The sequence below is a fragment of the Eleutherodactylus coqui genome, chromosome 1, assembly GCF_035609145.1.
Source record: "Eleutherodactylus coqui strain aEleCoq1 chromosome 1, aEleCoq1.hap1, whole genome shotgun sequence".
Taxonomy (NCBI): Eukaryota; Metazoa; Chordata; class Amphibia; order Anura; family Eleutherodactylidae; genus Eleutherodactylus; species Eleutherodactylus coqui.
Genome location: NC_089837.1, coordinates 138,212,596 through 138,233,920, shown reverse-complemented (window position 1 = coordinate 138,233,920; position 21,325 = coordinate 138,212,596). Strand labels below are relative to the sequence as shown.

General features: G+C 43.8%; 1 protein-coding gene across 1 annotated transcript in view; it reads right to left on the bottom strand.

The window, feature by feature from the left end:
* Positions 1–224: 224 nt before the first annotated feature.
* SKIL (SKI like proto-oncogene) overlaps positions 225–21,325 on the bottom strand; it is a 41,870-nt gene continuing 20,769 nt past the window's right edge. Inside the window, exons 3-6 of the mRNA XM_066601031.1 lie at positions 15,776–16,020; positions 10,360–10,520; positions 8,521–8,745; positions 225–1,219 (exon numbers count right to left, since the gene is read on the bottom strand). Coding sequence (XP_066457128.1) covers positions 1,058–1,219; positions 8,521–8,745; positions 10,360–10,520; positions 15,776–16,020 — 793 coding nt within the window. The 3' untranslated portion in view covers positions 225–1,057. The remainder of the gene's footprint in view (positions 1,220–8,520; positions 8,746–10,359; positions 10,521–15,775; positions 16,021–21,325) is intronic.

Sequence of the window (21,325 nt, the reverse complement as noted above, 5' to 3'; positions counted from 1 at the left end):
TTTGTTTTTTTACAATGAGTGCAGTTTTGTATTTATTTATATATAGAATATATATATAATTTTTTTTCTGTCCACTTTATTACTTTGACTGCTCCCAAATGCAAAGAGCAGGGAGGTAACATAAAAGTGTGATAAATAGCATGGTCTATTCCAGAGGAGTATTAATAATGAGCGAATTCTAAGTAAAAACTAAAAAGAATTCAGCACATCTAGTAGGCTACAGACACTATTTCATGATAAATATAAATATTTGTCACAGGAAAAAAATATTTTATAAGGTCTAAATACAACGTTAAGAAATCCTATTCTATTGCATGGATGCAGCAGCTTTAGTCATATCAGGGTGCTGAAAAGTAAGCGTTTATAAGAGTGAGAGAAGTGGTAGCTTATCAAACATTTAAAATGGCAATGATGGACAGTATGAACGCTGAATGTTGATGAATGCATAGAAGAATCTTTACCGATTGTGAAATATGATTACTGGTTAGTCTACCATTAGTGTAACCCACCCATAGGGCTAGAACACTTTTATAAAAGGACTCGGTAATGGAGAACATTTATGATAATACCCAGTAACACAGTCCGAGATAAAACAAGTAGCAGCATTTTGTATGGTTAATCTAGTAGACGTCCAGCAGCTGCCACACATTTGGGAGACAAAGTGCAGTTACCATGTAATGCTGGAGCATATGGAAATCAGAAATCTCTCATGATCTGTGGTCAGATATGAGCTCTTTAGAGTCTCATGAGCCAATTAGCAATGCTAAGTAAGAGACTCCTGGATTCAACTTGATGTTACTTTAAAGAAGTTTTCCCACTGGGTTTGACCTCTAATATGCAGTAGTTAGCTGCACAAGCTGAAAAGTACTTGTTAAGCTGACTAATATCCCAGCAGTGAGGCGATTCCAAGTCACGCATGTTCAATGCAGATCGTCATACTTTTCAGCAGAATCAGTCCCTCCCCATATATGCAGCACATTCATCTGCTCACAATTTAGTCCAAGCCACCATATACACCCTGTTTTAAGTATGACGACTTGTCAGTGAGCCGCATCTTCTAGTCTCTATTACTACTCTTGGCAGACTGTAGTATCTGAAGCTTCAGCTCCTTTATCATCAACTCCAACTTTTCCCTGGCTTCCCGTTCTCTCCTCAGTTCATCCTGCAGCTCTCTCCGGTCAGCTTCTGCCTGATCCAGCCTCTGCCGCAGTTCTGTCAGCTGCAGGAAAATACAAACACACACCGTAACATTAGAATACTATGTATAGAAAATGGAACCTTAGCAACAATTTTTACTTACGCAGACTATTGAAGGGGTTGTCAGAGTTCTAGAGGGCCATTTACACGATATGATAAGCACTCAAAATTTCTTCAAAAGAATGAATTTGAGTGATCATCGTCCAGTGTAAATGCAAAAAAATAGTTTACTATTGGTAGAAAGCATTGCTGGATTGTGGGCTTGTTGTTGCATGTAAACGCTCCCCACTCAACGCCTCACATAGAAAGAAATTCAAGTGCAATGGTAAAGGTCAGGGGAGAGTAGTGAGGTGCCATACACATTAGATGATTGCCAAGCCCTGGCGAAATCAGCAGATTGTGCCAACATTAAACTAATGTACATTGCCAGTGGTTGTCTGAGTCCCCCCCCCCCCCCCCCATTCCTGCTCCCCACGTCAAAATGTAATAAAAGGTTCAATACTCAACTATCCGAGGTCCCCGCAGTTCCAGAGTCGCAACTCCAGTCTTCCCTCTGACGCGATGTTTACAGGCTGCAGTTAGCCTGTGTACGGCACGTCACAGATTGCTGAGACCTCATTTTCAAGCGCTGAGGCCTGCGATTGGCTGCAGCAGCCTGTGACATCCCGTCATGCATTTACAGGCCTCTGCAGCCTATGTTTTGACATAAGCAGCAGGAATTTAAAAACTCCCTTTAGAAAAACATTTAGACAATCCCTTTAAAGATACAGTATAGGATACATGCAAAGTTACTGTTTTATATAGATTAATTCTATATGTAAACTGGTTCCTGAATGGGGACATACACGTTAGCAGAGGAGGACACAATGTAACATATAGTATCAAAGAAATGACTACTATACCGAAACTATTTACTAACAATATATGGTAAATGGGACGTAAAACACTGCGGGTGCCAATGCAGATAACATATCACTATGCTTCTGACAAATGCTGATGGCATCACACTAGCATCTGTGAACAGAATGCAGGTATACATATACACAGAGCTTTCACCAAGGCAAAAATATTTTACTTCTGTCACTGATAAGCAGACTGTTCACAAACAATGACGGTGTTCGGGTGGTTTCACATCTGCGCCCGGGGTTCTACTTTCTTGCTCCGTTCGGGGAGCAGGAAAGGGAAATCCATGTGGCTGAATGGCTCTGTCTCAGGATGGATCCGAACAGCAACAAACGGACCTTATTATATTCGTGCACTGCTTTTTCTTCCAGTATTTTGAACCGAATCTGCGACAGATGTGAAACCGGCCTTAGGACGCACCAAACAACACTCATACACAAATAGATTTTTATGACTAAAATTGAAATTTTATCAACATGGACACTCTTCTACCACACTTATTAAGACAATCTCTATGTAAATCTTCCCATAACCAACACTTGAGAGAGGCAGCGGGTGAGGGGTTGCAGCAGCGGGAGAGGGGTTGCGGCAGCGGTTGCGGCAGCGGGTCAGCGGTTGCAGCAGCGGGTCAGCGGTTGCGGCAGCGGGTCAGCGGTTGCGGCAGCGGGTCAGCGGTTGCGGCAGCGGGTCAGCGGTTGCGGCAGCGGGTCAGCGGTTGCGGCAGCGGGTCAGCGGTTGCGGCAGCGGGTCAGCGGTTGTGGCAGCGGGTCAGCGGTTGCGGCAGCGGGTCAGCGGTTGCGGCAGCGGGTCAGCGGTTGCGGCAGCGGGTCAGCGGAGTGTGAGCAAGTCTATCTTCACTACTTCCACAAGTAAATTGTAGATCCCCATTAGGATGAGCTCCATGCCTGGCAATGTCATCCAGTGTGCTACTTGTGCAATGTATGCGGTCCTTGATCAGCCGATCGAGGGTGCATACTGTTGCGCAAGATGCATGCACGTTGCAAATTTAGAAGCCCAAATTCTGGATCTAAATGGGCAACTGGCAACACTGAGAGCCATTGACATCATGGAAAGGAGTTTGGTGCTCACTGAGCAGGCACTCGCTGGGGTAGAGGCGGGGGCGGATGGTAGTACGGAAGTGCAGGGGGAGCAGGCAGTCAGCTGGGTGACAGAAAGAAGGAGGGTTAGAGGGAAGAGAACCAGGGAGGCTAGTCCTGAACTGGCACAACCCAACAAGTTTGCACGATTAGCAGATGAGGGGGATGCCATTACAGAGCCAGCACCGCTGCAGCACGACACGCCCTCTGAACGCCAGGGGGATGACTGCTCCAGTGAGACGGGGACGGGGAGCGCAGGGCAGGCTAGACAGGTTCTAGTGGTGGGGGACTCAATTATTAGGGGGACAGAGAGGGCAATCTGCCATAAAGACCGGGATCGTCGAACGGTGTGTTGTCTTCCTGGCGCTCGAGTTCGACACATCGCGGATCGGATTGACAGATTACTGGGAGGGGCTGGTGAGGATCCAGCGGTCATGGTGCACGTTGGCACCAATGAACAAATTAGAGGTCAATGGAGGGCCCTCAAAAATGATTTCAGGGACTTAGGGTCCAAGCTCAGGGCGCGGACCTCCAGGGTAGTTTTCTCGGAAATACTACCTGTACCTAAAGCCACACTAGAAAGGCAGCAGGATCTTAGGGAGGTAAACAAGTGGCTCCGGAGTTGGTGCAAGAAGGAGGGATTTGGGTTCCTGGAGAACTGGGCTGACTTTGCGGTCGGCTACAGGCTCTACCGTAGGGACGGGCTGCATCTAAATGGGGAGGGTGCAGCTGTGCTGGGGGAAAAGATGGCTAGAAGGCTGGAGGATTGTTTAAACTAGGGACTGGGGGGGAGGGTAAAATGAGAAATAGTGGGGTAGCCAGTGTAATTAGCGATCTGGGTCCAAGCAAAGGGAATGGGGGACGAGCAGGGGGTGGGGTTAGTACAGTTAGAACTGATAGATCAGCCAATAGTACGAATAGCAACAAAACAAATTTAAAAAACAAAAAAAATGAAATAAATTGTATGATCACGAATGCACGAAGTCTGATCGGTAAAGTGGGTGAGCTTGAAGCAAGAATGACTGATGAAAGTTATGATATAGTCGGAATTACGGAAACATGGCTTGATGATAAGTGCGATTGGGCGGTGAATTTGCAGGGGTATAATCTCTTCAGAAGAGACCGAAGGAACCAGAAAGGGGGAGGGGTATGTCTGTACGTCAAATCGAACTTGAAGCCGAGGCTACGGGAGGATATAGGGGTAGGAGACAAACAGGTGGAATCTCTGTGGGTAGAAATACAGGGAGGAAAAAATAACAAAATCCTGATAGGGGTCTTCTATAGACCACCAAAAGCAACAGAAGAAACTGAAGACTTACTACTAAGGCAGATAGAAGAGGTGTCAAAACGAAACGAAGTAATTATCATGGGGGACTTTAATTACCCAGATATAACATGGGAGAACGAAACCTGCAAATCTCACAGGGGTGATAAGTTCTTGAGAGTAATTAAAGACAATTACCTGAACCAACTTGTGCAGGAACCAACAAGAGGGAGAGCCATTCTGGACCTAGTGCTAACTAACAAACCGGAACGTATAAAGGGGGTGCAGGTTGAGGGGCACTTGGGGAACAGCGACCACAATATAATCAACTTCCAGCTGTCAATCAATAGGAAGCCTTATCAGGGAGTGACAAAGAAACTAAACTTTAGTAAAGCAAAATTTGATGAGCTTAGAGCTACTATCGGTAACATTAATTGGGACAACATCCTCAAAAATATCAGTACGGAGGAAAAATGGGAAAAGTTCAAAAGGATCCTAATCGCCTCATGTGAGCAGTTCATTCCCTTTAAAAATAAAAGAAACTCAACTAAAAGGAAACCAATGTGGCTCGACAAGACGGTACGAGGGGCAATAAACGAAAAGAAGAAAGCGTTCAAACTACTAAAGCAACAAGGCAGCGAAGAAGCGCTAAAATCATACAGGGAAAAAAACAAAATATGCAAAGATACGATCAAAACTGCCAAGGAGGAAGCAGAAAGACGGATCGCAAAAGAGAGCAGAAACAACCCGAAGCTATTTTTCAACTACATAAACAGCAAAAGGATTTGCAGGGAGAGCGCTGGCCCTTTAAAAAACAATGCAGGAGAAATCATTGATGATGACGAAGGGAAAGCAAATCTACTAAACAGTTTCTTCTCAAGTGTGTTCACCAAAGAAAAGGAAATGCCATACGAGATGCAGGGGAATAAAACGAACCCCTCACAAAATATCTCATACCTAACGCAGGAGGAGGTGCGGAAGCGTCTAAAGAAAACTAAAATTGATAAATCACCGGGCCCAGATGGATTACACCCAAGGATAATAAAGGAACTAAGTGACGAGATAGCTAGGCCGCTATACCTAATATTTCTAGACACTATTAAGACCGGAGTAGTACCATTGGACTGGCGCATTGCCAACGTGGTCCCAATTTACAAAAAAGGGAGCAAAAGTGAGCCTGGTAACTACAGGCCAGTAAGTCTCACTTCAGTAACGGGAAAAATTTTCGAGGGGATTCTGAGAGACGCAATCGATGAGTACCTCAAGGAGATTAAGGGAATAACTCCTCACCAACATGGATTCATGAAGGGTCGCTCATGTCAGACAAATCTGATCAGTTTCTACGATGAAGTAAGCTCTAAGCTGGACCAGGGAGAATCTATTGATCTTGTATATCTGGACTTCTCTAAAGCTTTTGACACCGTGCCTCATAATAGGCTAATATACAAAATGAGGCAGCTCGGACTGGGCGAAAACGTGTGTAAGTGGGTAAAAAATTGGCTCAACGATAGAAAGCAGAGGGTGGTAATAAATGGTTCGTACTCTGATTGGACCACAGTCGCTAGCGGGGTGCCACAGGGTTCAGTATTAGGCCCCACTCTGTTCAACATATTTATCAATGACCTGATAGAGGGGCTGCACAGCAAAATATCAATATTTGCAGATGACACAAAATTATACAATATAATTAATGCAACGGAGGACAATGTGTGGCTACAAACGGACCTGGATAAGCTGGGGGCTTGGGCAGAAAAATGGCAAATGAAGTTCAATGTTGAAAAATGTAAGACTATGCACATGGGCAGGAGGAACGGATGTCACCAATATTCACTTAATGGGGTACCACTAGGGAAAAGTGATATGGAAAAGGATCTGGGGGTACTAGTGGATAATAGACTAAACTGGAGTAACCAATGCAAGTCAGCCGCTGCAAAGGCAAATAAAGTCTTGGGGTGCATTAAAAGAGGTATAGGGGCGAAGGATGAGAACATTATCCTTCCATTATATAAGGCACTTGTCAGACCTCACATGGAATACTGCGTACAATTCTGGACACCGGTGCTCAGGAAAGATGTCACAGTGCTTGAGGGGGTTCAAAGAAGAGCGACTAAACTAATACATGGAATGACGGGACTGGAATACCCAGAGAGGCTATCCAAATTGGGACTATTTACTCTAGAAAAAAGAAGGTTAAGAGGCGACCAAATAACCATGTATAAGTACATGAGGGGACAACACATGGATCTCTCCCGCGATCTGTTTACACCCAGGACCACGACGGTAACAAGAGGACATCCGCTACGATTAGAGGAAAGTAGGTTTCATCACCAACACAGAAAGGGGTTCTTTACTGTAAGAGCAGTTAGACTGTGGAACTCTCTACCGGAGGAAGTGGTGATGGCAAAATCCATAGAGAAGTTTAAAAGGGGACTTGATGTCTTTCTGGAGAAGGATATTACAGGATATAAATTTTAGTTTAAGTGTCAATCCTGGTATATAGGCAGGTAGGAACTATTAGGGGTTGATCCAGGGAACAGTCTGATTGCCATTAGGGAGTCGGGAAGGAATTTTTTCCCCAAAAGAGCCAATTGACTTCTGGCCTTGGGGTTTTTTGCCTTCCTCTGGATCAACACAGTAGGATAGACAGGCTGGACTAGATGGACAATGTCTTCATTCGGCCTTACATACTATGTTACTATGTTACTATGTTACTTTTATATGCTATCACTCATTTGGAAAGATGCTAATATATACGGAAGAGAAAGAATATGTTTTTTTTTTCTCTTCCGCTTGCACTTACAATATACTGTAAAGGAAGGTACCAGTTCTACTTTCTGGTTACCATTGACAAATAGCAACCCCATACACCTAAAGTTCAATTGTTATCTAAACTTAAAGGGGTATTCCCATGTTATAAACTGGCAGGATTTCGCTAGGATAAGCCATTACTTTATGATTGCTGGGGGTCTGGCATCTGGGACTCAAACCAATCCTGAAAAAGAAGGGGAAGGAGGTCTCATGTAGGGCTGCATCTCCTTCGCTGCTTTTCCCCTGCAGAGCAGCATCATGGCCATCCTCTTGCAGTGGTCACTGCAGCGCAGACTCATTCAAGCCAATGGGACAGAAGCAGTTCCCTGCACAGTCTGGTGGCTGGGATTGCCACTGTGCAGGAAAAACTAAGGACACCTTCACACTGGTGAGAAAATTGTACGAGATGTGTGCGTTTGCAAGACACACAAATCTTGCACAGGTATGAAAGACATTCTTTTGAGTGATTTCATTCACATTTGCGTTTTTCTCTCTTTTAGCAATATTGCCCATTGTCTGCAATGGGGCTGACAGCAGCAGCGCCGGACCCTCATTAAAATCAATGGGAAAAGATCGCGAAAAAGGCCTACGGGGTTGAAGAAATTCCACATAGCAAGGAGAGAGAGGGAACAAACCTACAGGGGATCTCCTAGAGATCTCCCTATATTTGGAGAAATAGGGGGCAGGGCTAGAGGGCTTCCCCCAAGAACAGGGGCGGGGCTAGAGGGGGTTCTCATAGTGATTCCTCTCTAGCCAAGAGAGGGTGTGAGGCTAGATGGATCCACCCTCTAGCCCTGCCTCCTCAAACCCGGCACTCGGGGGAGCCTCTAGCCCCACCCCCTATCTTTCCAAATATGGGGAGATTTCTAGGAGACCCCCTGTAGCTCCACCTTCCTCTCTCTCCTTGCTATGGGGGATTCCTCCAGCCCCGCAGGGATGCGAGGTTGTTTACATGGGAAACTGCCTTACATCCAGGGGTTTTCAGAAGGATTGTGAGGGCAATATCAGGCGCGGTCACCAGTGTGCAGGATCCCTTACAAGCAGACCCTTACATTCTCCGGATTGGTGGTGGTCTCCGAAGTCAGCCCCTCTAGTGATCATAAAGGGCTTCTATTCTAGGAATGTGACATCCCATTATAACACGTGCGTAACCATTTAAATAAAATGGAGAGTGAAATATTTGTACTCTCCCAAGCCAACTATAAAAATCATCAAACCGAAATCCGTAAAGATTATGTACTTCCAGCTCACCTGGTTTGCATACTGCGTCTCCTTATCCCGCTCGGCATTGGAATCACAGGAACATTTCTGCTTTTTAACTTGTTTGAGCTTCTCCTCCAGATCTCGCTGCTCGTCATACAACTCTTCCATCTTCTGCATGTGCTCTGTCTGCAAACATTCAAACTCTTTCTGCAAATTCTGCTGCTCCGCTGTCAGCTCTTTCATGGCTTTGGAGCTACTCAGCATTTCAACCTCCTGTCAGAGAGAAATCTTCAAGTCAAATAGACGAAAGAAAAAAGGCCAACCACTATCCTATACTAAAATATAAAGGTATATCCACTTTTCAATGTCATTTTATGTTTTAACTATAGTTTTAAATAAAAAGTGGATTAACCATGAAAATATATAGTGTAATAGTTATCTTTTTCTAGCCCTAAGATTGCATTATATCCCAGAGCTCCATCCATAATTCTGCAGCTTAAGCATGGTGTCTTTGTGCGGCGCCGTGTCAGACTTCGCTGCGATATTCCGCTGGCGGAGTCCGCCACTGCTGTGGGCATGAGGCCTAACAGCTTAGGCTCCTTTCATATTATGTTTCCCCTGCTTGTTTGCTGTATGCGCCAGGACGTTTAACCCTTTCCAATCCACTGTCTGACGTCTAAAAACATTCTGATTGAAGGCTGTACAGCTCTGACAATGTTGGAAGATGTCCGGCAGGGTATTCTCTCTGTATATTACTGGCCGCTCTGTTGTCCGGGGCCTCTCCAGCATGTCACATACTGCAGTACTGGCTCTAGCCAGCAGATGGTGCCATTGTATAATGGCAGAAAGAGAAAGCCCCCTAGGAAACCCTGAATCCAAAATTGGATTGCAAAGGGTTAAACCTTCCCATAGGCTCCTACTATACTGATAAAGCCAGGAGAGTTTTCCTTTTGGCATCCATTGGGTGGCATATGCCAGGGGTACCATCTAGTTCTCATTCGAATGAGCCAACGATGTATCTGTCAGTATAAATAGACTTCGCAAACTAGCTCTGATATCATTCATGCATTCAAACGAAAAATCAATACAGCAAGAACAATGGAATTGCACCACTGTGGAACATCTATAGGAGCAGCATATATGGAGAACACACACAAGGCCTGAATGTAGCTGAAAACGGACTGACGTGTGGAGCCTTGTCAATGACATTGTCCAGTATGAGGATGGCAGGACAGCTCGTCATGAATAGGCCAATGTACGGCGTCATTGCATCTTAATCCAATAATGTTTTCTTAAAATTTTTGTATGTATGACATGTAATAAAACTCATTTTTGCAGCCCAGTTTTACAAATCCCAACATCTATCTTCAGTCTGTGAATCATAAAAAATGCTTCTACAATACAGCGCCATTTTATTTTAGCACAGCATAGCGGATTTCAAAGCATCAACAACTGCTATTCGACATCAAAATCATCAATAAAAAGAACAAGGCCGGTGAGCTGAGTATAGCAGCGATATTGTACTGCCTATGACAGCGTATATCTCGCTGTTTTGTTTACATTTCCCACACTGACGCTTCACAATATCGCAGTGAGTCAGCACCCATAGAGAACAATGGGCTCACAAGCGCAAAACACAACAAAAGGAACATGCTGCGTTCTTTTTTGTGCTTGCATACTATGCAATTCTTACATGCAAATGTGAGCGATCCAGCGTAAGACAATGTATTTGATCGCCTGCGAATTACCATGTATCACACCATGATACAATACGCAGTAAGCGTACGCTCGTTTGAGCCCGGCCTAAAAAGGCACATATGTACAGATATCAGCTGTAATATCAGCTTTTTAAGAGCTTCTACATTAGGATATTAGTTCCGTCCTCACCATCTGGATTTGTTGCTTCTTCTGTAAAATGTAATTTAATTTTTCTTGCTGTTTTAGGAATGTCTTTACAACTTCTTCCATAATGTGACCCTTGTCATCCTCGCATATATCGTCCTTATTACATGCTGGATTGTCTTTTCCTTCATTGGCAGAGCTGGCTTCTACAACAGATAAAGTTAGATGATGAACATAACATACAATAGCAGAAGAGGGGCCGATAATAAAACAAACAAACCCGGGCTTGTAAGATCTTTTTGTAGTCAGCTTCATATATAGAACACTGTTAAGCACAAGATGATGATGAATTTTAAAGGGGTCTGAAGAAGGCCGGCTGCGCACGACTGGGTTGGATTCTGGATGTGGGATCTGACCCTGTGCCCGGCGACCCTGCGTACCTGTCCTCTTTATTCTGTATTGTGGATGTGCAGGCCGGCGCACATGCGCAGTACAGATTATGCCACACCCTCACTAGACGATGACGCGGATCACGTGGGCCTTTTCGCAATGATGATTGTGGAAAGGCCGCGGGTCAGACGGCTTCTATCGACTTTAATAGAAGCCGTCCACATGGAATCCTACTAGAAATGGAGCATGCTGCGATTTTTTCCCCCCGTGAGCTGAAAATCGCAATTGACTTCCTCTTATACGCAGGCAAAACCGCTTTTCCATAGCATGCTATGACAGGTCCTTGTCGTGGAATCTGGAAGCGGACGCCCGCCCCGGATTCAGCAGCACCAATCTGGCCATGTGCAGGCGGCCTAAATCTCATTTTACTTAGGGGTTCTTTCTGATGGGATGATTGTCCGGGGCTTAAGCGCCCAACAGCTATTTCGGTTCCTGTGCCCTCACACAGAAGCAATGGCGGCTCAGTGAATGGAGGCAGAGTGGACTAGACATCGCTTCCAGCCGTCCACCTCTATACACCGTAAACAGGCAGTCATTCACAGATGAACCACTACCTGTTTACACTGGCCAATCCTCGTTTGCTTTTATGCCTGCAGAAACTGAACGATAAGCAAACAAGTTATTACTCATTGCTCATTGGCTGGCAGCATTCACGCTGAGCGAATATTGTTCAGGTTCGCACAATCCAGCGACAATCTGAACAATAATTCGTTCCATGTAAATGGGCCCTTGGCGGCCAATTTATTGAGTGCATCTAAGGTTTACTAGGAGGACAGGGAGGATAGCGGTCAGACAAACAAGCATTTAGCCAGGTTTCTTAGGGCGCATTTACATGGGCAATATTGATCTAAGAAACCTACAGTTTTATGCGAGTGCAATGCGTTTTTCAAGAAAATCGTCCATTATTCTTTGCATCGCACTCACATAAAAAATGCATGTATATGCAAGCGCAATACGATTTTTTTTCCTAGTCACATAGGGAAAAACAGGACATGCTGCATTTTTTGTCTCACAGCGCTGCAAGGGAAAAAACACACATACAAACAGACCCGCTGCGGAATCCGCAATTTCATTTAGCTAGTGGACATGAGGCCTTAGAACAACACTTTGTGCTAAAATTTTGGTGCACACCATTAATAAACCAGTGATTGTTCTCAGTAAGAAAAACCAAGTAATCTCGTAGATGCCGTAGCTTTATAAACCTGGCACATTTTAACCCTCCACTGCATTTTGTATCATATATGATACAGTACACATATATCCATACGTTTCTTAAGAGAACGGGTCTGCCTCTCTACTGCATGGTGTAGCAGATATGAGACACTCCATGGTATTACTACATGGTTCTCAGAGCAGCCACTAGATGGCACAGTTGCAGATTATATAGCATGTAATGTCATATTTAAAAAAAACAAAACTCATGCAGTAAAAGGGTTAAAACTCCTTTAAAAAGGACAAGTGATTTTTTGTGTGTGTGTAAGGAGCTCCACCTTGAATACCACAAAAGATCACAGCTGGATAAATTCTTAGCTCCCTCTCTGCCCCCCTGTAGAAGCAGTATTTTGTGCTCAAACTACATATTGATTGCCTTTGGTTATTTTTTAAATCAGTATGGTTATTTCTTGTTTAATGAAAGACAGTCCCCCAAGAAAACATTACTTTGGAGTGGGGAGAGTGCGCCGTAGAAAAATGCATCAACATACGTTTTCATTCCATACAGCCTATTGATTTTGCAGCATTTGTGAACGAAGATTAAATGGTGGTCCTGCCCGGCACAGAGATATCGGGAAGGCAGTAAAGGGGGAACGCTGGGACCATTAGAATCTCTACATCTTGATTGTTTAATAAATCTTTTCTCCATACATGTGCCTCTGGTCATAAAGTGAGCCGTAAACCAGCAAATAGTGCAATTCATGTAGTTTATCTTTTAACATCTCCCCAAGAACAAATAAATATAGAGGGTAGGGCAACCAGAACAAAAACATCACTTTACAAGACCGCCTGCTAAAAGAATACTCTTTACTGTATATCATTAAAAATATTAGCACTGACCCACAAAAACACCAAATCGCAACAAACCTTATATGGATATGGCTGTAATCAATTGGTAGGGCCTTTGTAAACTACTTAAAGGAGACAGTCTTCAGGACCGCAGGGATGCTCTTTTCAGGGCGACCACCCCGCTGTGAGTGGCGTAGTAGGGTCATCCACAGGCTATATGGATGAAAAAAAGTCTGGAGGACGACAATGTAATATATCCATACCTTGGACGATCCATGAGTACTGTATGCTTTTCCTCCAATTTTCGACCCTGAATTAGTAGTTACGCTATGGTGACATTTATAATTATCAACGATGATGATGTTTAATTATTTGCATGTCTCTACTAGTCAAAGGTTGCTGCTTTAATACATTGCCTGTTGAGGGTCCTTTTTAGTTTTTTTTACTATTTCTTTGTTATAACTTGGTGTTTTTGAGAGTCAATGCTAATAGTTTTAACGATATACATGATAATTTAATTAATCTCCCCTCCAATACGAGGGAAGATCCTTGGAGCTTCAATATCTGTTACCTCCCCATTACAAGTGTGTGTGTGTGTGTGTGTGTGTGTGTGTGTGTGTGTGTGTGTGTGTGTGTGTGTGTGTGTGTGTGTGTGTGTGTGTATACACACACTGTAATAATGTATATCAACCAAAAGTGCCTCCAGTTGCATTCAGACCGGCTCGGAGGCCCACTGGTCTTTTTCCAGGCTAGACCACACCAACACCTCAACAAGGACTAACCCCCTCCCCTGCTATACCTGGAGGCAAGAGACCCAATAATAACCAATAATAAACCAAGGGGGAAGGCACACAATGTCATGAACACTGTACTTCCCGCACTTTCCTGGTTCTTCTTTTTTAACGCCTCCTCGTTTTTCTCATTAACTCACTCCCATCTCGACTCCCTATTAAACCTCTCCTGTCTGTCCTCCACTAGAGCCCTGTAGGCCGAGTTATGGCCCTTACTATATAGAGAATGCTTCTAAATTGGGGTCTTGTAAAGCCTGGTTTACCTTGTACTGTAGCGGAGCATACAACGGGGCAGAGATAACGTGAGCGGTGTCATGAGATTCACAAGACCAGCCTATAAATAGAATTCCTCAATGCAGCCGTCTCAAATCATCTCCGCAAACAACTCAGGCAAACAAGATTAATGTCGGAGAAGAACATACATCATTGTGTTCATCATCCGTTAGCCGGCCATGTCTTCCTCTTCAAATCAACTAAATGTCAATTATAACATAATATTGATACGTTTTAGAGCAGCAACACAAAGAATCAGATATGTCATAAATAGAGATGAGCAAACGTACTCGGTAAGGCGGATTTCGCAATCGAGCACCACGATTTTCGAGTACTTCACTACTCGGGTGAAAAGTACTCGGGGGCGCTGTGGGGCGGGGGGGGGGTGGCGTGGTGGAGCGGGGGGTAGCAGCGCAGAACAGGTGGGAGCTCTCTCTCTCTCTCCCCTCTGCAACCCCCCGCTCACCCACAGCGCTCCCGAGTACTTTTCACCCGAGTAGTGAAGTACTCGAAAATCGCGGTGCTCGATTGCGAAATCCGCCTTACCGAGTACGTTTGCTCATCTCTAGTCATAAAATAAAAATTGCACCTCACCAGCCATGGGAAATATCTCATTACATGGTGGGGCGTAGAAGTTAAAATGGGGAAAAAGAACATTTTACTGGTTGAATCTGCCAGAAGGCTGGCCATAGACATTTAACTTCGCTCACCGGATCTGCACATTTCGGCAGTTCCAGCCAATCATCTAATGGATAGGAGGGTCTCCAGATTCTCGCCCAATGGCAGATGTAGGGAGAGCTAAGGATTGAGGGGTTGCATTTCGACTGCCCAATCATTTGGCTAGCTTAATTGAGGTCCATGTATCAATGCTGTTACATAGGTTCTGTTTGCACAGTGTCTGCAGAATACATTCGGCATATACATGTGGAAAATAAAAACAGTATAAACTGTAATTTTTCTATAGGCTTTTATGGGCCAGGCACATACCATAAAAGTCGGAGCTTCAGACTTCCCTGCACAGTGCCTGCAGCCAGTACTAGAGGGAGCTTAGTGCATATGGTTTAGACATTGAATTAGTAATAACACACTGTGCATTAAAGGGGTTGTGCATTTACCGGACAACATCTCTTCAATAGCGCTCCACTGTAGCAAAATAAAAAACTGAGCAATACTTGTCCCTCTTCTGCCACCGGAATCCAGCGCTGCAGCACTGCCGTGGTTTATTGTGACAGCTGATGTCACTGGATGTCAGGTGAGCACTGCAGCCAATCAGACACTACAGCATCCCCGTCCAGCTCTCTTGCCAAGAAAATAAGCGGCGACACTGCAGTCTCTGATTGGCTGCAGCGGTCACCTGACACAAGAGACATCAGCGCAGGATTCCGGCAGTGAGGAAGGGTAAGTAGTGAGGCGTTTGTTATTTTACTACAGTATTGCTCTTGAAGGCATGTTGTCAAACAACTGGAGAACCCCTTTAAACTTCTCCCTGGTGGCTTTTATATCTACACATGGGAGTTTGAGCTCTGTATCCGAAAAATGTGTTCCAACCGCTGTAGACACTGGACCGAAAAACAACATGTCAGTAGCTGGCAGTATGCCTTTAAAATAGAACTAATCCTGTTCATAGATAGTGTTTGCAGTGGATTTCAATTTATTTGGTACATACCTTAACACTATTTTATAGACTGTGGTAATATGCTAAGCTCAAGCCTGTATAAAAAGCCGTTTGAGCACTCAATATAATACGTAGTTTAGTATAATAAATCATTTTTAGTATATTTGTGCATATTGATGGCCATATCATCATTCAGCATCTCTCTACTCCTGTGTCTCCAGAACATCAGTTTTCATGTCTTATCACATAGTTACAATCAGAGATAATTCCACATATCAACAGAATCAGGGCATCTTGCAATATTCCTCTGCTGTCCGCATGCGCTACTTACGTGGTTTACTGCGGGACTGTGGGTCGGTTTTCAGATCTACGCTCTCCTGCTCCTCCATGGAGAGGTCAGGGTACGAGGTAGCAGATTTATGTTTTGTGCTTTGGCTGGTGTTTTCACACTCCGCCACCGACTGCTTGTTTGTCTCGGCTTCTCTTCTTAGGGGTTTGGAGTCCTTACATTGCGAAACAGCAGCAGAGAGGGACACATTTGGCGCCACCACTTTATCGTACATGTAGAGATAGTAACTGGAAATGAAACATCAAAGACATTAAGTCACTGGGTGCCGTTATCGTCTGCACAAGAAAAGGGAAGGGACTTAAATGTCTAATAAGTGTTAATAGGATTGTAAAGAATAGATCATCAGTAAGTTAAACTTGATCATTATGTTAAAGAATGCATTTTACGGAAAATACACCCATACAATGGTTTATATAGTACATAGATTTAACCCTTTCCAATCCAATTTGTATCCTGGTTTTCCTAGGGGGCTTACTCTTTTTCTGCCATAATACAATGGCGCTATCTGCTGGCTAAAGCCAGTACTGCATGAGGACATGTTGGATAGGCTCCCACAGCAGAGAGGCTGGCAATATACAGTAAGAGAACCCCAACAGATGACTTACAACATCAGAGCTATACAGCCCTAAATCATAATGTCTTTAGAGGTCAGACAGTGGATTGGAGAGGGTTAAGATCTCGGCTTTCTATGAATAAAATGGAAACAGACTGAAACACCCCTCATGACCAGGACCTGCGCAGTCAATGAACTAAGGAGTCCAGGATGTGACAGATTTGTGCAGCTGATGCGTTTAACCCTTTCCAATCCACTGTCTGACGTCTAAAGACATTATAATTTAAGGCTGTACAGCTTCGATGTTTCAAGACGCCCGTCGGGGTTCTCTTACTGTATATTGCCAGCCTCTCTGCCGTCGGAGCCTATCCAACGTGTCACCTCGTGCAGTACTGGCTATAGCCACCAGATAGCAGCATTGTATAATGGCAGAAAAAGAGTAAGCCCCGTAGGAAAACCAGGATACAAATTGGATAGGAAAGGGTTAAACTTAGAGGATTGCCTGAACTGATCCTCTTTAACAAACCCTAAGGTTGGGTTCACACGGGACGGAAATCTAGCGCTATGTGTGAGAGTGGCCTAAGGGCTCCTGTCCACAGGCGATGATTCGGCGTCGGTAAATCGCCGGTGAATCGCGCTGTCTGAAGCTTTCCATAGCGTTGCTAGGGAAAGCGCGGGACTGCCGTCCACGAGTGAAGAATCATACGTCAGATAGGCTCAGCGGAGAGAGTTGTCAGCTCTCACCAGCTCCCGAAGATCTGCCGCGGGATATCGCTACGCCCGTGGACAGGCAACCTGAGGGTATCTGCACATGGGATCCCGTACCGTCAGAGCCATGGTGGATTTTTACAACACAGCATTGCCAGTTTGATCCCCAGCAGTTGATCCCCAACTCTGAGGCGCATGCAATTAAATGCTAAAATGGTGCAGATTCCTCTGCCGGCATGTGAACATTGTCCAATACCGAACAACCATTTTAAGAGAAACTATAGCACAGAATTGCATGACTATTTTCCTGTCCATTCACACGAACATAAACTAAATAAGATCATTATTTTCCTCTAATTTTCAATAAATGACCTGTTCCAGCATCGGCATTCACTGGAATCTCAGTCAGACCTCATTTTTCCCATTAATATTTATGGGAAGCGTTTGCCTCGCTGCAGGTAGTCAGCCTGCAGATTTCGCTAGTATGGATGGGAGGGACGGAGGCCTAAATTACATGGCAGATTTATAGCAGCATGAACACAAATTGCCTGCAACCCAAGAATTGATCATTTAGTCACCATATTTTCTTCTTGTGTGCATGATTAGAGAGGCTTAATCTCACACTGTAACAAATTAGTGAGTTCCATATAAATGAAGTGACAAAATAATAAAATCTCCAAATCCTGTATGACAGAATATACTGAAAATCTGTAAGCGCACAATAGGCCCAAGATACGGGAAAATGTCAAGGCCAGCGGAAAAAGAGGAAGATAGACGGCCAGAACAAATAGGAGTAGGAACAGGATGGGAAAACGTACAGGTGTAACGAGCAGAACTTACTAGAATCAGACGGTGTATGGGGAATTTACAGAGAAAACCCACTTGTATCACTACCCTCCGACACGGAAGATATTATCGCTTGTAGTTCGCGAGCTTGGATCTACATTGATTGTAAATCAAAGGGGCCGTGGCGCTCCGTACAACACGTCAGCCATGTTCCAGTGAATATTGTTACCACATTCTCCCAGTAACACATAATTGATTTTAAAGTTGAGCTACTTTAATACGATTATTAAAGGGGTATTCGGGTGAGTCGGAGTGAAGGTTATCGGCTTCATAGGGTGATAACATGTAATTCTGCAATAGGTTTGAAATGGTTTTACAAAAATCCACATCAGATTCTGCCGTCTGAACGATCCCCTCCTTCTCGCTTAGTTCTCCATGGTTACGACCCGTTTTACTGGTCAGGCATGTTCAGTGCCTTCAAATTCTGTAATGAGGGCAGTTTGTACAGTTGTGAATGCGCACTCCTCACTAACTGGCCATGAGGCGTTGTGGGAGACGTAGAATTTGCACTTCCTGTCGGCCATTTTGAATAACAATGTGTAAATCTGAAGCTGGCTGGAAAACAGTGGTGGTACAGGTGGGCGAAAATAGGTGCTGGAGTTCTCTTTAATGATTTAGGTGGACATTTAAAAAAATACTATTAAGTGGAAATGTCAGGGAAATTTTTTAAATTTCCACTGGCCAAGGATGAGGAAACTACCTTTCGTTAACCCAATAATTGCTCCATCTGAAGTTGCCAGCAATTACCCAAAAAATTACCTTGTTTGTCAGTCAGATGATTGCATGTTTTATAAACCATCAATCATCGGTGGCGGCACATCTTCCCGTGTAATAAGGGGCTATGCTGCCGACTGATGATAGCATATGGGGGAGGAACAATAGTATTAAGTGATTGATCCCCAAAGCCTGCATTGGCCTGTGTGAAGGCCCTTTAAACAAACGCTGACATGCCATCAGCCTCACACTAAGGTGTCTGGAAGGACCCAGCCATATATAATGGTGTGGCACTAGCTACATGTTCATGCCTTGTTGCCTGGTCACAGATGGCTACACCACATACTGATGAAAATGGATTAAAAAAAAAGGATGTCAAGCCAAGATGTCCAGGAGCCAGCGGAATATTTTTAGGAGCTGAGAAACTGAAATAACTCCCAAAAGTATTGTATTCTTGGCAGCACAATACAAACATAACTTGCAGCTTTGTAAAGGAAGCTCCGGTGAAACTCTAGAGTTTCGAATTATAATTATTCATTTGGGAATCTTTTACTGAGGTAGGATGGGCACCGTCCGCCAGCACCAGGTTCAACAGAACACATGCAGAATAAATAGGAGAGATTCTCCATTTTTTAAGCAGCAGTTGGCTGGAGGCAACGTATAGACTGATGTGCAGAAATATACTAGGAAAGTGCTAGAATAGCGATTCCATTGTGTCGTTGTTTTAGAATCAATCCCTTGAGCAGTAGTAGAAATAACGTCCATGTAAAGACGTGGCGAAATGTTTAAAGGGGCTGCCCTACTTGTAGTGGAATTGCTCATTCGTTGTCGGATTGGGCGCGGCTACACACGGCACAATGATCAGACAAAGAAACGTTCCACTTTTGCCTGATCTTCAGGGCGTGTAAAGAGGCCCCAAAGGACACTTTTGGTCTATAGAAGTCTATAGATCTCTCTGATAAAATGATTTCCCTCATTTCCTTGGGCACTTGAAAAGAAGCAAAAGAGCGACAAGTATCAATCTTATCTGCCATCCCAAGTAAACTTTAGAAGGAACACTCTCCAGAAACTGCATGCCTAAATATGTATTGGTTTAACGGAATATGTTATGCATGAGATGGAGTCAGAGACCGTGATGAACTAGCAAGTTCTCCGTCTATCAGCTTTGACAGGGTTTACTGCTTGTTCTAAATATTAAGATTAACTGAGAGCAAGCACAGCAGTTACAGAGTGAAAGGTGTTATATCAACCTATTAATGAAGTACAGACATTTGTCACATCTCGTACTATTTTAAATTAACGTTGTGTAATCTCTCGGTTTATCATATTGCACAGGGGGCAGACTTCATATTAGTGCTTCATTTACCATTTTACAGTTCCATCCAAAGGGCCCATTTACACACAATGATTATCGTTCAAAATTCACTCAAACAAGGTCTTTTGAGCGATAATCGTTGTGTGTAAATGCTACCATCATTTACTTTTCGTCTGGACGATGATTTTTAGGTGAGCATAAAATCCATTGTTCAGCCAGAGAGTTGGACCGCACTCTGTGCTCTCCATGGGAGCGCTGATTATAAGGTGTTCAGCTTGCAGTCCCTCGGCAGAAAAAAAAGTAGCTGTATGCAGAGAACAGACCACCTGCTGTTCTCTACATACAGCTCTGTAGGCTCATTTACATGCAAATGAAGGTAATAAGCTGCCAATGCCTAGGCATTAGTGAATATTAGCAGCTTATGCAAAATGATCGCTCAAAATGTCATACTCCCTATCTTTTGAATGAACTTTGAGTAATCATCTTTGCGTGTAAATTGGCCTTAAGGGTGCATTCACGCAGACTATTTTTCAGTGTGGCTTCTGTCCGATTCAAAGATGAACAGAACTTGCAAAGGTAAAGAAGCCTTTCATGGGTTAATGCATGTGAGCCCTTTTTTTCTTGGACTGATTTTAGAGTTAATAAAATTGCCTTATATCCTATTCTTCAAGAATCGCCCATTATTTTCTATCACAATCACATGCCATGCGATTCACATACGAGTGTGATGTGTTTTTAATTAAGGAAGCACTTGAAAAAATAATCCGGAAATGCAGAGTGGAGAAGAACACACACTAAAAATGCGCATTTTTCACACACATGAAAATGGTATGGAAAAGTTAGTTTTTCACAGACCAAAATCGCATTCGCCTATGTGAACGCAGCCTAAGAGCAGAAAAACGGAAGAAAAGAAGGATTCAGTAAGAAAAGACTGACGTGCTGGACTTTTTTTTAAATCTAAAAAATAGAAACAGGGCAGAATGGAGTTTTAAGTATTTATTTTTTTCAAACTTTAATGTTTTACTCAATGGGGGGGGTGGACACAAACAGAAACCATTTCGTTTGGGCTTCCATTTAACGAATCCATTAAATCACACTGAGCGAGCAGTTGTAAAAGAGGGGAAAAACCGATTCTCAGGAATAAAAAAAAAAAAAAACTAATGCAAACAGAAGCTGTCCATTTCTTTGAGGCTTGATGGATCCTTTTAACATCAATCTATTCGCTTCCGTTTGTATCAGTCAGACATTCATTTTTTATATTTTCAAAAGAGGAAAGAAGGTAAATCAATCTAAAACAGACTGCGATGTGGACAGCCTCAGATACTAGCAGCGCTCCAAGCATAAGTGTTTTACTCCCCATCTGGGGAGTCATTGCGTTTACAGAGCCTGTACATCA